General features: G+C 34.0%; 1 protein-coding gene across 8 annotated transcripts in view; it reads left to right on the top strand.

The window, feature by feature from the left end:
• OSBPL8 (oxysterol binding protein like 8) overlaps positions 1–17,941 on the top strand; it is a 208,131-nt gene that overhangs the window by 128,692 nt on the left and 61,498 nt on the right. For 3 of the 8 annotated variants that reach the window (XM_063785932.1, XM_063785934.1, XM_063785933.1), the window contains one exon: positions 12,674–12,835. The exons of 4 other annotated variants lie outside the window; for them this stretch is intronic. Coding sequence is in view for 1 of the 4 variants with exons in the window: in XM_009425877.5 (XP_009424152.3) it covers positions 8,545–8,686 (142 nt within the window). In the remaining 3 variants the exon portion in view is untranslated. Of the gene's footprint in view, positions 1–7,915; positions 8,687–12,673; positions 12,836–17,941 lie in introns of those variants that run through there. One more of the 8 variants, XM_009425877.5, reaches the window with a different exon arrangement.

Here is a 17,941-nt window from a genome sequence, read left to right as displayed (position 1 = left end):
TAACAAACTTCAGCTGTCTTTAGATACTCCACATTTTACCTCCCCCCACCTCATACTTATGTATTTGATGTCACATTTTACTTTCTGTATTGTGTTCCTATCAATAAGTTTGTCTTTATAGTTATTCTAACTACTTCTGTCTTCTAATTTATTTACTAGTAATAAAAGTGATTTATTTACTACCATTACAGAATTATAATGTTCTGTGTTTGTCTTTATGTTTACCTTTAGCATTCAGATTTATACTTTCATATGCTTTTATGTTGTTGTTTAGCATCTTCTCATTCTAACTTGAAGAACTCTGGTACTTACTGTAAGGCAGGTCTAGTGGGGATGAGCTCCCCTCATTTTTTGTTTGTCTAGGAAAGTCTTTACCTTTCATTCTTAAAGGACAGTTTCACATTTTAAAGTGTTCTTGGCTGGCAACATTTTCCTTCAGTACATTGAATATATCATTCTACTGTCTTCTGGCCTGCAAGGTTTCCATTGAAAAATGTTGTAGATAGTCTTACAGTGTTTTCCTGATTTTGTTAGATTTTCTATCTGTATTCTCTTGTAGCTCATTCAGCTTCTTTAAGAAAATCATTTTGAATTATTTGTGAAGCAGTTCATGATGTTTATTTAGAATTGGTTACAGAGCTTTATTTGCCTCTTTTGGTGATGTCCTGTTTTTCTGATTCTTTGTGATTCATGTAGACTGATGTTAGTGTCTGCATTTGAAGGAGCAAATACCTCCTCCAGTCCTTAGAGACTGAATTCAACAGATAAAGACCTCCTTTTGCCATTTTTCTGGACCCATGGTACTACCTCTGACATTGTGATTGAGTGGGAGTGGAGCTGGTTCTGTCGGATCTGCTATTGGTGAGCCTGTTACCTGGGGCATTGGTGGATGTGGTTCCTGCCTGGTTCTTGGTCAAGCAAGCCTATCTCTGAACTGCAGTTCAGCAGGGGTGGAATCATGATATAGGGCCACATTCAGAAGGGCCTCAGTCAATTCTGTAGATGGTAGGTCCATTAAGAAGAATGTGGTTGGGTGTATTACCACTGTGTTCCCCCGAGAGGTCACTCAGCGGACAGGATTGTCTTTGAGGTCTAGAGTGGGGCTGGAGCTGGGTCATGGCTGTTTGAGGAGCTGTAGTTGTGTTGGAAGTCAGCAGGCCTGTTACCAGGGGTGCTAGTGGGCATGGTTTCTACCAAGTGAGTTTCTGAGCAGGCACGACTCCTTGTAGACCATGAATCAGTAAGGCTACAGCCAGGTCACAGCTGGTACCATCTTTTTTTTTTTTAAAACCCTTGTCTGTGAGTCTCACCTTACAAAAAAATGCTTGATACTGGCATTTGTGTTGGCTGACTTAGGGAAAGGAGAGAGACAGTAAGCATTATTCCCATGGCTGAATTCTAATCTTGTCTCTGTCGCTCATTTGCTGTGTGACCTTGAATATGTGCCTCTCATCCAGATTACCTTATACATAAAACAAGAATACTCCTTTTATATGTCACATTGTTGTTTGAATTTATTGAGAACATACACAGAAACACTCATGAAAATTATAAAATTATATTATTTAATTATGAGGTAGTATTGTGATGGTTACATGGATAAGTACTATTAGTTTAGTACATTTTTAGTTAAATAGATTTTTGTGAATAGTCTATTCACAAACCTGTGAATAGATTGTTGTTATATGAAACCTAAGCATTTCGTATAACATTTAATACTTTGTGGGAATAATGTCTCTGTGTTTCAGTCAACATATAATGAACATGTACTCATTCATATTGAAAGCTCAGTAAGAGCGGAAACTAAGGTGCCTAACATAGCTGTGCCTAACATAGTTCCCAACACATAGTAGGTGCTCACTAAATTTTTATTGGATGATTTTAATTATATATATGAAATTATAAAGAACTTTTTATCCAGAGGAAAGTACGGTCGTATACTTCTTGCAATGAATATATGTACACGGATAAGAATGCTATCTAATCTAAAATTGTTTTAAGCTATCCTTTTATTTTTGTATGTGTATTTACATGTGCTTTCATGTTGAGACATATTTAATGCTGATAATGGAGAATCTACAGCAATGTTTTCTGAGGAAATGTACGATAATAAGATTGCTTGGTATAATTTGCAGCCATGTAATTATTAGTAAGATTAGTAAGATTTTGCTAACTACAGCTAAGAAACTACTTTGCTCTATTAGAGGATACAAATTGACAGAGAGGCTTATCATTGTGTTTTCTATTTTAAAGCAAAGTTCATTATCTCCCATCTTGATTTATATGCTCCCATTTTGGTTTATGTGCTGCATCTTGATTTATAGATAATTTTAATGTTATGAATAGACTTGTTTACTAAGCCTGAGCTGCTCTAATGTGTCAACTATACTCTTATTTGACTCACATGTTCTATAAGGAAACTTACTGCTGAATTTGTATCCTACAGTCTTCAGATACTCATTTCATAGAGTAGTGGTTCTCTATGTGTCTGGACATAGTACTTTCTTAAATTCGTGTTGGTTGATTTTTGTTCTTAATGTTTTGATCTTTCTCGAACTCATCCTGCTGCTTTAAGGATTTTAAAATCTCTTAAAGCCTAGGTTTATTATCTTGAGATTCAAGATAAAATGTGTAACTCTTACAGTGCTTTCATCCTAACGTAATTCAATGTTTTTTATCATGAGTGTGCACATAGAATTTTATAGAATTGCAAGGGGTTTTTCCAAATACTAATTATGTTATTTCAGAATATCTGCTATATTTGCCATTCATTTTTTTTTCTTAAATAGAGATGGTCTGGAATTTGTCCAGACAACTCATTAAAATTCTAATTTTCCAATGAGCTATCTTCCCCAGTCTGAATCTTTTATCTCAATAGAAAGAAATGTAGGCTGGGCATTTTCTCTGGGCATTTAGCAGATTCCAGAGACTCTTATGACCTTTTATGGTATTTGCCTCTGTCTACCATTTTCAAATGGAAAGAGCCACTAGACCATATATGATATACGTAGTTGGTCTCTTCAGTGGCAAGGTGGTAATAACATTTTATAATTATTTATTTTTTAATGTTAAGGAATTTCAGAAGAAAGATATCATTTACATCAGTGTTTTCTAATTTGGACCATGGTCTCTTGTAATAAATACATTTTATATCACTACCCAAAACATAGTAAATAATTATGTAAAAAGCCTAAAACAACATGAAACAACTTGCCCTTTAATGTCAGAGTAGGATGCACTTTGATATTTTCTATCCTGACCTATTTAATTTTTAGAAGCACTGTTTGTGACCCACCAAACTGATTTTTCAACTTAACAATGTGTGGTGACTTGTATCCTGAAAAACACTTTTAAATAAGTATATGTTTATCCATAGACCAGAATCTGTTTCTAACATAAATACCTCACATAACTTAAAACTATCATGATGATCTTGCAATGTTGATGCTCTTTTGTCCTTAGTATTACTTTAAAATTACAAAAATCTGTAGTGATTATAAGTAATTCTGAAATTAAATTGAAATCACAAAGGTATATATAATGTTTTAAAAATACATCTTTAGCTTTTTAGAATAATCTAGATTTTGATTTTGAAGGAACAGTTGCCATTAAAATTTTTAGTAGTTTTTTTTAATTATTGAAGAAAAGAGTATTTGTGTTTCCCTTGTGAAATTAGTCTATAGCAGTTACATCTTGTCTTCAGATTATTGTAATATAATGGTTTTCTTTTAATTATAGATGTGAAATGTAATGTTATTATTTTATTACTACTTTACATTTATGTAACATAAATGATCAAATTGATCAAAACAATACACATATACACATATGTGCGAGTATACATATATAATTTCATCCTCATAAGTCTATGATGTATAGGCAAGGTAGGTTGTAGAGAATAATTGAACAGATTTAGGATCCAGAAATATTCTATCATATAATGTTGTTTCCACTGCTTCTCTTGAAATAATACTTTTTTAGTTTGCCAAGTAGTTTCTCAGGCATTTTGAGCTTACCAAGTATTTTAAAACCTTTAACGTAAAGAATGTTAATGGAAGCTTTATGAAGTTGGTGTAACTATGGTACATCTTTGGCTAAACCACATTTATTTTACCACCATTCAGATGAAGTAGGAAAGATAGCCTTCTTATTTGAATTTCTAAATAATTAAACACCAGTGATTACATCTTGTGGGAGAAGGAGTGCAGATGACTGGTTTGAGTTAGGATTACTCAAAGAGTAGAAGGAAGGATAAAGTGGTAACAGGTGGCTAACAGGGAAGGGAAAATAAATCCTGCTATTATGGTATTTAGTAATATTTTGTTTTTCTTATCTGCCTTTTCTGAACTGTTTAATTAAGATCCTGGACATAATAATAGCTTACAATGAAATGTTTTCTATGTATCCAGCAACAATCTGAGAACTTTGTTTTAAGAAAAAAACATTTACATGTATATGTACTGTGAAATGTTTCATGCAGTCTGAAGAGTACATAAAATGCATTTACAGTTAATATAATAATAATAAAACCAATACTTACGTACCCAGCATATCAGGTTTAGAAGAAATCATTGCTAGTACTTTAGAAGTTCTTATATGTATCTCCTGATCCTTATCTCTTCCCCTTTACATGCCTTCTATGTGCTCCAGGTAACCAGAATCCTCACTTTTTTGTGCCTTTTCTTTTTTTCTGGTAATGTTACCATCATGTATGCATATCTAGACAATTTATGGTTATTTCTTTAAACACTGTTGAGAGTGTGTTTGAAGAAAAACTTCAGACAAATTAAATTTAACAGAGTGTATTTGAGTGAGAACGATTCACGGATTGGGCAACACTCAAAACCAGAAGAGGTCCAGAGAGCACCACTCTGAAACATAAGCAGTGAATATTTATAGACAGAACTCAGAAATACAGAAGTAGCATGATTGGCTACAGCTGGGCTTCTGCCTTATTTGAACATGATCTGATTAGTTTGTTGCCTGATTAGTTTGTTGTCTGAAGCTCAGCTGCTGTGATTGGCTGAGATCAGCCTATTTGTTACAAATATTAGACTCCTAAGTTAGATTTCTGTTCATTTACATACCAAAGTTAGCTTGCAGTTCATTATTAGGAACTAAAAATACAGAGACAGCCTCAGGCCATTGGCCTCCTGCTTATTTAACAGTAGCAAGCACAAACCTAGTTGGGTAAGGAAAGGGCAACATTGCTGGAAGATAAACTGAGCAAGAGTCTCTGAGCCAGAGTTTGGTTATGATTTCTTTGAGAGTTTAACAACTGAAGAAAGCATTTGGCAAGATAATTAGTGGGTCTTGGGGAACACAAGATTCATTATTGCTTGTGGTTTAATTACTGGATACCTGGCAGGAATATGACCAGGAGAGGTATATTCTGCTTTTTTAGTTCACCATGTTCAACCAGGATTAGGTAAAAAGTAGAATGCTTCATTGTTTTGGAAGTATTCTCAGCTGATCCAAACATCAGCTTGAAGGAACAGAGAAGAAGTTTTATCAGCATACAGTCAGACAGACAAGCCAGTGTCAACAAAGAACTTGGGCAAAGCTCACCCAAGCAGTTTGCCCATGTGTCAAAAAAGATGGTGCAGTGGCAGGGGGACTTTTTGGTAATGACACCTCTTTTATATTGGATGTCCTGTTTCTGTACCCCATGCATTCTTGATTTATCACATTTTGGTACAGTTTTATCTTCCAGTACAGCCTTTCTTAACTGGAGTCTCATGACAGAAGTAAGTCCTATAGGAATATTTTCTGTGTTTCTCAAAGATATAGTGCATTGTTGGAAACATTATAGATGCATGGGAGATAAATTTAATTCATCTTGAACAGTGGATGCCTTAGTACATTAGGCTTAATTCTATTGCAGAACCCCAGCTGAGAAGGGCTACTGTAGTAAATGATTTTAAATGGTACATAGAAAATAAAATTTTGAGACCTTGCATGTCTAAAGATATCTTTATTTTACTCTAATATGTAATTGATAGTTTGGCTGGGTATGGAATTCTAAATTGAAACTTGTTTTCTTTCATATTTTGAAGATTTTGGTTATTTTTTGGCCTGCTTCCAGTATTGTTGTTGACGTAAATAGCCTATCTGATTCATGATCCAGAGGAACTTGGTGCTGTGAATTATGTGCAAAAGGGTTATTTGGTGTAAATAGGGTTGACTTTCAGTTTTTATTACTGCTGTTGTGATTTGGCTTTCTTGGATCTGCAAGACCATGACTACTTGTTCATCTCGAGCTTTGCAGTGTCAAATTTATGTTGTTAATATATCCTCTCCTGGATATGTACTTTTGGGATATATAAGATATTTGTTTATTTTTTTAAAATACCCCTTTTCTTGATTTTACTTGAGTTTTAGGAGGGAACGCATTTGTTCAGTATCTTCATTTTGCCATTTTAACCTAGACTCTTTTAAGACTTTGTGTATCATCTGATTTAATCCTCATAACAATCCTATAATATCAGTACTACTATTAGCATTGTATACGTGAGAAAACAAAGACTCAGAGAAATTAAACTGTTTAAGTATTTCTAGGAAAGATAAAACAGAGATTTGAATGCAGTTTAATTTCAAATCCTGCTTAACTATTATACTAGCATAATGCTGTTTGTGATGTTCTTTATGCCTTTAAAGGCAAGCACCATTACATGAATTATAATTATTTGTTGTCTACAGTTAATAATAATGTACATTTTATGATATGGAGAAAAGCAAAAAATAATAATAACCAAACCAACCCCTAAAACCCACAAACTTGTTGCAGTTATGGGTATTAGTGGTAAACTTATTCTCCATTAATTGATTTTGAAATGCCTTTGCCCAAGAAAGAATATGTCACATACAAGAAATTGAGTTTTGCCTGATGCGGTGGCTCACACCTACAATCCTAGCACTTTGGGACACCAAGGTGGGCGGATCACCTGAGGTCAGGAGTTTGAGACCAGTCTGCCCAACATGGCGAAACCCCATCTCTACTAAAAATACAAAAATTAGCCAGGCATGGTGGCAGGTGCCTGTAGTTCCAGCTACTTGGGAGGCTGAGGCAGGAGAATCACTTGAACCCGAGAGGTAGAGGTGGCAGCGAGCTGAGATTGTGCCACTGCACTCTAGCCTGGGCGACAGTGAGACTCCATCTCAAAAAAAACCCAAAAAACAAAAAAGAAATTGAGTTTTGCTTTTTCATGTGTCCTTTCTAGTAAGGACAAAGTCTTAGATTATATGAGATGTTGTGCATGAATAGAGAACCAGCGTTGAAGTGAATGCATAGTAAGGAAGGATACTGAGATCTTATGGTAAGATACCTATAAAAATGAGCCACTAATAAATTTTAACCCAGATGGTTATTGTCCAGCTGAGTGGGTGTATTTTCAGATTGAAAGAAAGAATTATAACCAAAAAAATCAATCTACGGCATATATAGAGAGCATCTGACTAGAGCTTTTAAATCTAAATTAAGGTAGGGTAAGGTATATGGATTTTAGTATAATTGGGAGAGAATTCTTTGGAATTTTAAAGATTAGGTATAAACAGATGGTATCATTATAAGGATAGGAAAGTACCTGTTAGATTTAATGACGTGGAGTCAATACTAGTCACTTAGTTTTAAACATAGTACATTTGTCACTGTGATAATAAAGTTGCTTTTAAAAAAATTTTTTTAAGCAGGAAAGACTCATTGATAGACTGAACCGTTTAGATATAATGAAACTGTTCAAATTAAATTTTGAACAGTTTAAATGTAATTAAGAGGAACAGTAGCAGCTCATATTTTCTTCAAGGAACGTGTTAGAGCATACAGCATTATGGTGTCGTTTTAATCTCCTCTGTTGATTGGTTTGCGCTAACACTGTCTTAATGACTCATATATCCCTGCTGGAGGCAAAACTTAAATGTTTATTCTCTGCTTTAACTGTTGGAATCCATCAACGTTGTGCTTGAAAGAGTATCTTTCCTTATGAATGTTTAATCATGGCTGAGGCAAGCTGCAGATTAGATATAAATCTAGAAGCTTCAGGGAAGATAAAAAGCATTATGTTTATATCCATCTTTGAAGTAAGTAAAAGCTGGGAAGGAAGGAGTCGGAAGAGGTGGGAAGTGTGGCCGGATAGTACAGAAACATAATGGATATGATAAAAGGATTGCATTTCTGAGAAGAGAAAATGACTTTATTGCTTCATCTTGAATTGCTAAGTATTGATCTTGTTTTGTTTTCCTAAAGCAGCAATTCAGTGCAGGGTGGTTTGATAAAAAGGTAAAACATTAGTAGAATAGCCTTTCATGTTTATCAGTTCCTTTTTTTAAAAAATCAGCAGCATGGTTTAATGCTTTTTCTGTCAGGCTTTCTCTGTTTATTGCTGATTTGACAGTCTTTGGTCCTTCTCCTTTGCTGTTAAATGTGTGTGTTCTTTGTTTGTGCTGGTGGGTTTTGCTACAGTTGGATGTGAGAGAAAAGCCTGTCTTTGCCATATTGGTCTAATTAGCCTTTGGGTGAGCATATACATTAAATAGACCTTCTGAGCTATGAAAGAAGAGAGCTCACAACGTAGATTTTCTTCCTGTACTGGGGTTTCGCCTGTTTTATTTCCTCCCCGGATTGATGGCCGAAAGCTTGTTCGGAATGCTTCATTTGGAGGATACAATGAACTTTCTCCTTCATTGCCAGGTTTGTGTGTTTAATCTTGCATTCCTAATTTCTTGCAGACTTTTAATTAAAATAAACCAGGCATTTTAACATTTTAAAGCCGCTTTCATTTAAATAAAACAATTCTGTAGTGAAAGCTTAGGTTTCAGTAACTGCTGCTAAACAGCTTGGCTTTTCCATATTTTCTCTTAGAGTCTCTTCAGTTAAAACTTCAGAAGTAATGATTCAGTAAAGTAGGAATCTTGAGTGCTTACAGCATAAATTTTTGCTTTAATTATAGAAATATTATGACCCTTTGATAAAATTAAAGCCCTTCTAGACTTGAGATAAACACAAAATTATATAAATAAACACATTGCTCTGAGGGTTTACCAAATGAAACCCAGATATTAATATTGATATTTGTTCATTTTTTGCAGAATGGTAACTATATTAAAGTTGATGTTTAATGTAAGCTTTAATCTTACCACTTTATTATCTTAATCTGTTTATCTTAAATTCTTAAATTTATCTTAAATTCTGACTAAAGTGAAGCTTTCTACTCAAGTATAGTTTTTGAAATACCTTAGCTTCCTCTTGTTGTTAGATGTATTTGTGTGTGATTAATTTTTATCATGAAAATTTATGATATTTTTAGGGTTATATTTATTAAATTAGGCATTTGACAGCTATGATTTAGGCATTAAACAATTGGTCAATGAGATGTAGACATAAATTGATCTTTTATTGTTTGAAATTGTAGCAAATATTTGAATATGTTTAAATAATCTTTTCCTTTCAGATTTTTAAACACTATATAATTATGTCTACTCTTTTAGGGTTATATTTTCTTTTAAAATAAAAGTACTATTTAATAATGATGGCAAAGAAATATTGACTGAAACTGATACTTGTATTTATATATTTTTTCTGACACTTAGATTTTGTTGAATTAAATTCCCTATTTTCACAATAACCTTTATTCTTGGCTTTCTGAATATTCATGTTGATAAGTGATATATGTGTTCTTTTGAGATAGTGAAACGCCTCATAGAAAGTGTTCACCTGGGCAATTAAATAAATTATAAATTGACTGATTTCATTCTTTTCTAACAGTGTTTCACAAAAGAATTGGAAACCATAGTCCTGAACCCTTCCTAAGTAGTATAAGCTTTAAATAGCACTCAATCCATATTAAGTCTTCTTAGTGTAGCATGGTTGCTCTCATGCGTCTTTCTTATGTTTTAAATGGTGTAAATTTTAGTCGTTTGTCATTCAGAAGTGGCTTTGCAAATACAAAATACTGAGATTTTTTTAATGTTAGATATTTTTTATTTTAAAATGAGTTTCATTTCTGTATTTGTTTCTGTCTCTTTGTTTGCATTTTTTAAGCCAACAAGCTTGCTAGTATATATTGTTTGCTGACCTTCATGCCACAAGTCCACTTAGCTTTACAGAATAATCATGTGACCTTGATGAACAATAGAAAACTTAGCTTTTAAGTTTGGTACTTATTTAATTAGGCAGTTAAAGGCAAAATTGTCAGTTTATCTTGTCAAAGAAATATTAAAAGCCATCTTGGATGGATTTGTTTCTATAGAAAAGTAAATGGTTTGCTTTGTTTTCTAATTCTTGAAATAGAGAAAATCATATTCATAGGAATGATTCCATCATCTCCTTAATACAACCAGCTGTGATAAAAAGCTCTATAAAATATCTGCTTTTATCAACTAAGAAGTAGAATGGAATTAAGTACTTCAAAGAAGTGGCTTTTTGTTGTAACTTGGTAAAAGTAAAAAGTACATCTAATATCTCCTGATATACTTCATTGTTGTATTGAAAAAATTATTTTAGATGCATTTGCTTTTATCTGACAAAACTAGAGAAGGAAAGATTTGTTCTTCATTAGTGATATTTAAAGATAACTTTTTCTTACTGCTTTGAGCATAACCCTTTTTTAATTTTAATTTTCCTGAAAAAAATATTTTTTTCTTTTAGCCACTCCTGCCTTAATAAATACGTCAGCATAACCTTTTTCTTTATGATTAGCTATAACATGGATGTGACACCCCTGCCCCTGTACCCATAGTGATGTCATGATGCAATGTGTTTGTTTTATTTAGTTCATATCTGATTATCTATCTCTTGATCTCAGCTGTTACTTCTAGGTATGCTCGTTTTACTAATCTCTAGAACAGTACGTACAAATTGGAGTAAATAAACTTTGAACAAAGAAAGCATCTATAGACATCTATAGATTGTACATTTTAGTACATAGTTGTTTTGTATATTTTGACTTCTCAGATTTTTTTCTTGGCTCTTGGCTGTATTCAATATAGTTAATGTAGCAATTCTGTATTTATTTTGTAGATACTTATAAAATCTTTATTTGTAGATTTGTTTATGTAATTTCATTTTAATAAGACTGAAGCAACATAAAATTTGCTTTATTATATCACAGTATTAATGAACCAGGTATATCAAAAAGATAACGCCTTATCAGTGATGATAGTACTTGCATTTTGTGGACAAATTAGAGGTTAAGGGCAGAATGCTAATTTATTCAGCGATAATATTCCATTGCATTAGCAGGAAAAAGTAAACCTATGTACTTACACTAGAGATTGTCTAATGTAAAATTTACTGTAGATGGGAAACTGAAGTCTCTGGAATTTAAGGAACTTACCATGGTTATATAATTACTTGATGGAAGAGTTGTTATATTCACTGGAATTATTATGAGTCTGTGACTACTTCCAAAACGAAAAGATTAGAAGAAAGATATGACAGACTTTTTTCAACCAGGTTTGAATGTCATTAGTTTTTGTTTTGGGATTGAGCTTTAGGAAATTCTTTTTTATTTGCTTTGATGGCTAAAAGCATTTCTGAAACTCATTAGTATGTTTTTTTCTTTTCATATGAAGAGAATATTATAGCACTATCTTGCTTCAGTCTTAAGTACTTTATCACTTTCAAGCCTTTCCCCATTGGAGAAACTGAACCATTGGAAGTTAAGTATTGTGCCCAATGTCATACAGCTAGTAAATGGTGGCGCCAGGGTTGATAGATAGTCCGACCCCATAGCTTATTCGCAGGTATCCCTCTGCCTTTATTATAAGCAGTTATTTTACTGTATTATAATTTTTGTTTGAATACCTGGCTTCTCTTTAGACAGTAGCCTTTTTAAAAGAAAGGAATGATAGGGAACAATGTCTTTTCATGTTTTTATCCCTAAATGCAATGTGTTATGTAACAGGTAGGTACACTATAAATATTTATACTATATATATGCACTTTGTTTTTGTTCTTGTTTTTGTTTTGAGATGGAGTCTCGCTCTGTCTCCCAGGCTGGAGTACAGTGGTGTGATCTCGGCGCACTGCAGCCTCTGCCTCCTAGGTTCAAGGGATTCACCTGCTTCCACCTCCCAACTAGCTGAGACTACAGGCATGTATCACCACGCCCAGCTAATTTTTGTATTTTTAGTAGAGACAGGGTTTCACCATGTTAGCCAGGTTGGTCTCAAATTCCTGGCCTCAAGTGATCTGCCTGCCTCAGCCTCCCAAAGTTCTGGGATTATAGGCATGAGCCATCATGCCCAGCCTAATATTTATATTTATAAGAGGTGAATCCATTATTATTTCTTAATTGATTGAAAGGATTGCCATCTGTCAATCTAAATAGTAATCATTCTGAATATCTGCTTTTTTGTTTGTTTTTGTTTTGAGATGGAGTCTCACTCTGTCGCCCAGGCTGGAGCACAGAGGCACCATCTTGGCTCACAGCAACCTCCGCCTCCTGGGGTTCAAGTGATCCTCTCACCTCAGCCTCCCAAGTAGCTGGGATTACAGGCATGTGCTACCACACCCGGCTAATTTTTGTATTTTTAGTAGAGATGGGGGTTTCACCATGTTGGCCAGGCTGGTCTCGAACTCCTGACTTCAAGTGATCTGCCCACTTCAGCCTCCCGAAGCGCTGAAATTACAGGCATGAGCCACCTCATCTGACCTGAATATGTGCTGTTGTTATAGGTTCTATAACCTCAGAAAATGTGGAAGTCAGCCTGGATGTATGTTGCAGAGTGAAGATGGAGCAAGACTACCTGGTTTCTAATCCTCACTTAGCTACTTAATGACCATTTGGAAGGAATTTGGCTTCAATAAAGTACCCCAGAGATACTCTTATTACTTTATGTAAGTTAAACAAGAGACAGAATACTTTGGAGAAAGGCTGTTAAGAAAGTAGTGAAAATCGGCCTGGCACAGTGGCTCACACCTGTAATCCCAGCACATTGGGAAGCCGAGGTGGGCAGATCACCTGAAGTTGAGAGTTCAAGACCAGCCTGACCAACATGGAGAAACCCCATCTCTACTAAAGATACAAAATGAGCTGGACGTGGTGGTGTGTGCCTGTAATCCCAGCTACTCGGGAGGCTAATTGCTTGAACCCGGGAGGCGGAGGTTGTGGTGAGCTGAGATTGTGCCATTGCACAGCAGCCTGGGCAATAAGAATGAAACTCCATCTCAAAAAAAAAAAAAAAAAAAAGTAGTGAAAATCATATAATTTTCTGGAGAGAGGGTTTTCATTCCAGGTCTCTAATTATTATTACAAATAATTTTTTCAAAGTCAGCAATTAGTACACAAGTCAGAGATGGCCAGATACATAAGAAAATATGACATGAATGAGAAGTAACTGAAACAACAAACAGTAGAAAGAGGCTGGTAAGGCTTCTTGGATATTAGAGTGATCCAATACAAACTAATGTTTTTAAAGCTCTGTTTACGGTTTTTAAAAACATAAATGCAAACTTTCAAAATGGAATTATTTAAAATAGCCTGTAGATTTGTGAAATATTAGGATATAGATTTTAGAAATGAAATTAAACATAACCAAAATTTAAAACTCGGTGTACATACTAGTAGTACATTGGACATACAGATGAAGATAGAATTAGTGAAGAGGAAGGTAAGTCAGAAGAATTATTCAGGATACAGCAGGGAGGGAAAAGATGAAAAATAAAGAAGTTGAGGCATGCAGAATAAAAGGAAAAAAGCTGTCTTTTTTTGGTCATAAATAAAAGAAATAGAGAAAATAGGATAAAAAGTCTTTAAGTATAATGGCTATAATTGAACTGATCAAAGATACTAACCACAAATTCTCAAGAAAACAAATTAAAAAGAAACTTAAACCTAAACACATCATAGTGAAACTACAGACCATCAAAGACAGAGGGTGAAAACACCCAGATTTTCTTCACAAGAATAACAACAGTTAAACTCACACCTGTTTGACTTCTTCACTGAAACAGTAGAAGCTACAGGTGTACTTCAGGCAAAAGGAGAGTGATTTCAGATGGAAAGTCTTAAGTTGTAAGGATAAACAAATAGCAAGGGCTATATGGGCAAATTTAATGCACACTGATTCTAAAGCCAATACAAATAATGTCTTTTGGAGTTAAGAAGAGAGAGAGATTTGCAATATATGACAGTTATTGTGTATAAGCTGGAAGGGAGGTAAATAAGTTCTTCCAAGGCCTTTGTATTTCCCAGAAGGAGAGTAAATTAATAATTAATTTTAAACTTTGAAAAGTTAAGTATACATATTTTAATTTCTGAGTGTAACCACTAAACACAATGATTAATTTATGTTTTTAAATCTTGACTAGTTTATAATAAATAGAAGACAAGATAGTAGAGGACAATAGAGTATGGGAGGAACAAATAGAAAGTCCAAAATAAGATAAATATAAATCTAGGTAAGTCAGTAATTATATTGAGTACTAATGATCTAAAGATTAGTATTAAAAATAATCCAGTACCTGCTGTTACAAGTGACATATCTACATATAAAAGAATAAAGAAAAGTTGGGGTAGGGAAGGACTAGGGATAAAAAGCAATGCAAACACTACTGAAAAGAAAGTTCCTGTATCTATTGATACCAGACAGAATAAATTTTGGGGCAAAAAGCATGAGTACATTATATGCCCTCAAAATATATAAGGAAATTTTGTAGAGAACAACATGGAAACTAGATAAATCTGTACTTATATTCTTCTCTTTGTAATTGAGGGAGAAAAGGACAAAAATCAGTAAATACATATCAAAATAGAACTTCTCTACTAAGAAATTTGTGTTAATGGACAAATATAGAACTTTATACCCAACAACTATAGAATATACCTTCTTATCTAATACATATGGTATATTTATAAAAATTGCTCATATGCTGTGCCATAAAGTAAGTTTCAACAAATTTTAAATTATTAAAAGTATTCAGAACATATTATCTGACCTTATTTTTTATGTTAGAAATCTATAACAAAAAGTTCAATAAAAATTCTGTTATGTTTAAAATTCAAAAATATATTTCTAAATGCCTCATGGATCAAAGAAGAAATCAAAATAGGAATTGGAAAAATAACTGACTTGAACAATTATGAAAGCATTACATATCGAAATTTGTGGAATATAGCTTTAAAATCGTGATTAAGAGGAAATGTTTAGCCTTAAGTGCATATTTTAGAAACAGAAGGGAGAAGAAAAATTAATGAGCTAAGTATCTTTCTTAAGTTCAAAAAATAAGAGCAAAATCTCCAAAAAGAAAAAAAGACTATAATAAATGTAAGACTAAGAATTAATGGAACAGAAAATACACACACTAGAGAGTTTCAGTAAAGCCTAAAATTCTTGGAAAAAGACTGATAGACAAACCTGTGGTATGATTTATTATGAAAAAGAGTGCTACTGCAAATCAGTAGACAAAAGGTGTTTTTTTAAAACTGTAACTCTGATACAATTAGTATCAAAAATAAAGAGATATAACTATAGTTGGAGCCATGTATTAAACATGTAAGAGAATATTGTGAACTTTTGTATGCTGATGTACTCAAAAGTTCAAATGAAATAAATTCTTAGTAAATATAGTTTACTAAAATTGTTCTTAAAAGAAATGGAATATCTGAATAGTCCTAATAACCATTAAGAAATTAAATCAGAGGCTGGGCATGGGCACGGTGGCTCATGCCAGTAATCTCAGGACTTTGGGAGGCCAAGGCGGGTGGATCACTTGAGGTCAGGAGTTCGAGACTGGCCTGGCCAACATGGTGAAACCCCGTCTTTACTAAAAATACAAAAATTAGCTGGGCGTGGTGGCATGCACCTGTAATCCCAGCTACTCAGGAGGCTGAGGCAGGAGAATCGCTTGAACCCGGGAGACAGAGGTTGCAGTGAGCCGAGATCGTGCCACTGCACTCCAGCAGCCTGGGTGACAGAGCGAGACTCCATCTCAAAAAAAAAAAAAAAGGAAAGAAAAAAAAAGAAAAACAGAAATTAAACTAGAAAGCTCCGGATTCAGGTAGATACCGAGTTCTACCAACCATTAAATGAAAGAATAATTCTAGTCTTGCACAACTGCTTTCAGAGGATGGAAGTGGAGAGTGAGAAGAACACTAGTATTAGTATAACTTTGACATGAAATTCAACTGAAAGAGATTGTCCTATAATTTTTCCAATCAGTAATGAATATGGATTACAACACTCCTTAATGGTAGTAGCAATATCTTTTTATAAAGAGGACAATGCGTTATGACTAAGTTGGATGAAAATCTAAGAAAGCAGGATTGACTTAACATTAGAAATAAATGTGGTTCACTACACTAACAGATTAAAAGCAGAAAAAATAATATGGTTATCTTAATAGATGTGGGAAAAGTTTTGATGAAATCCAAATTTCGTTTTGTTAACTCTTAGAAAACTAGGAGTGAACTTCCTTAAATATCTGTATCAGTACCTGTTCCAGCTGGACATGGTGGCTTATACCTGTAATTCCAGCACTTTGGGAGGTTGAGGTGGGAGGATTGCTTGAGCCCAGGATTTGAAGACCAGCCTGGGCAACATGATGAGACCTCATCTCAACAACAACAACAACAAAAAAGTCAGGCCTAGTGACATGTGTCTTGTCTCAGCTACTCAGGAGGCTGAGGTTGAAGGATTGCCTGTTACAGGAGGTCGAGGCTGCAGTGAGCTGAGATCACACCACTGCACTCCAGCCTAGGCAACAGAGCAAGACCCTGTCTCAAAAAAAAAAAAAAAACCAGAAAAATAAACCCTGTTCCTTAAATATATATATTAATATATGTACCAATATCAATATCTATATCCAAATATATATAAAAATACACATATAAAAATATATCAAAAATCTACATTAAACATTGTACTTAATGGTTAAATATTGACAGTTTTGAGATTAGAAACAAGAATGCCTGCATTCACCATTTCCAGGCAATACTGTACTTTAAGTGCTAGATGAATAGAACAGATAGGGTGTGCAGAAACAGACCTACACATTTGTGAACATTTGACACATATGGATAAAAGAAGTTCTTTTTGATAAACGGTGGCAGGTCAGTTGGTGTCTAAATGCAAAGAAAGTGAAATTGTACCCGTATATCACACTGTACTCAAATGTCAATTCCAGGTGGATTGTAGATGTAGATGCAAAAAGTAAAACTACATTATTGGAAAATATTTTTATGACTGCAGATTTAGGGAAGAGTTTAAGACCCCAAAGCATTAACCTTTAAAGAAAGAGATTGCTAAATTTGACTACATGAAAATTAAAAGCTCTTCACCAAAAGAAACCATATAGCCTGTAAAAAGCCACAGAATAAGGAGATGTTGACAACAAATACATTTGGCAAAGGACTAGTATCTAGACTATATCAAGAATTCTTATATAATAAGAAAAGATAGACGATTTTTTTTTTTTTAATGTACAAAAGGTCTGAAGACGTTCTTCACAAAGAGGAAATTAGCCAATTAACATGAGAAAGTTCTCAACACCATTAGTAATCAGGGACACGCAAACTAAAACTTCACTGACAAACTACTGTGCATCCACCAGACTGCCAAAAATATTAAAAGTTTTTCAATACTGAAGTTACTACGGTTATGGAGAAAAGAGAACTTTTGCATAGTTTGGTATAAAGTTTAAGTTACACATGCTCTGTGACCCAGGATTCCTCCTTCTAGATTTAAACCTTAGAGAAACTTAGAGGTGTCTACCACGATACATTTCCAAGAATATTCATAGCACTATTGTTCATCAGGGGAAAATTAGGAACAATCCAAGTGTCTGATAATGGTGGAATGGATAAATAGTGGTATAGTCATGCAGTAGGGTTCTAATCAGCAGTGAAAACGAATGAAGTACCTGCTGTGACACGCTAGTAAATAATTATTGCACAAGTCAAATTACTTGTGGAGACAAAGGGTGGATTGTGATTAAGAATTGCAC

The sequence above is a fragment of the Pan troglodytes genome, chromosome 10 (assembly GCF_028858775.2).
Source record: "Pan troglodytes isolate AG18354 chromosome 10, NHGRI_mPanTro3-v2.0_pri, whole genome shotgun sequence".
In the NCBI taxonomy this organism is placed as follows: Eukaryota; Metazoa; Chordata; class Mammalia; order Primates; family Hominidae; genus Pan; species Pan troglodytes.
This window is presented reverse-complemented; position numbering and strand designations above follow the sequence as displayed.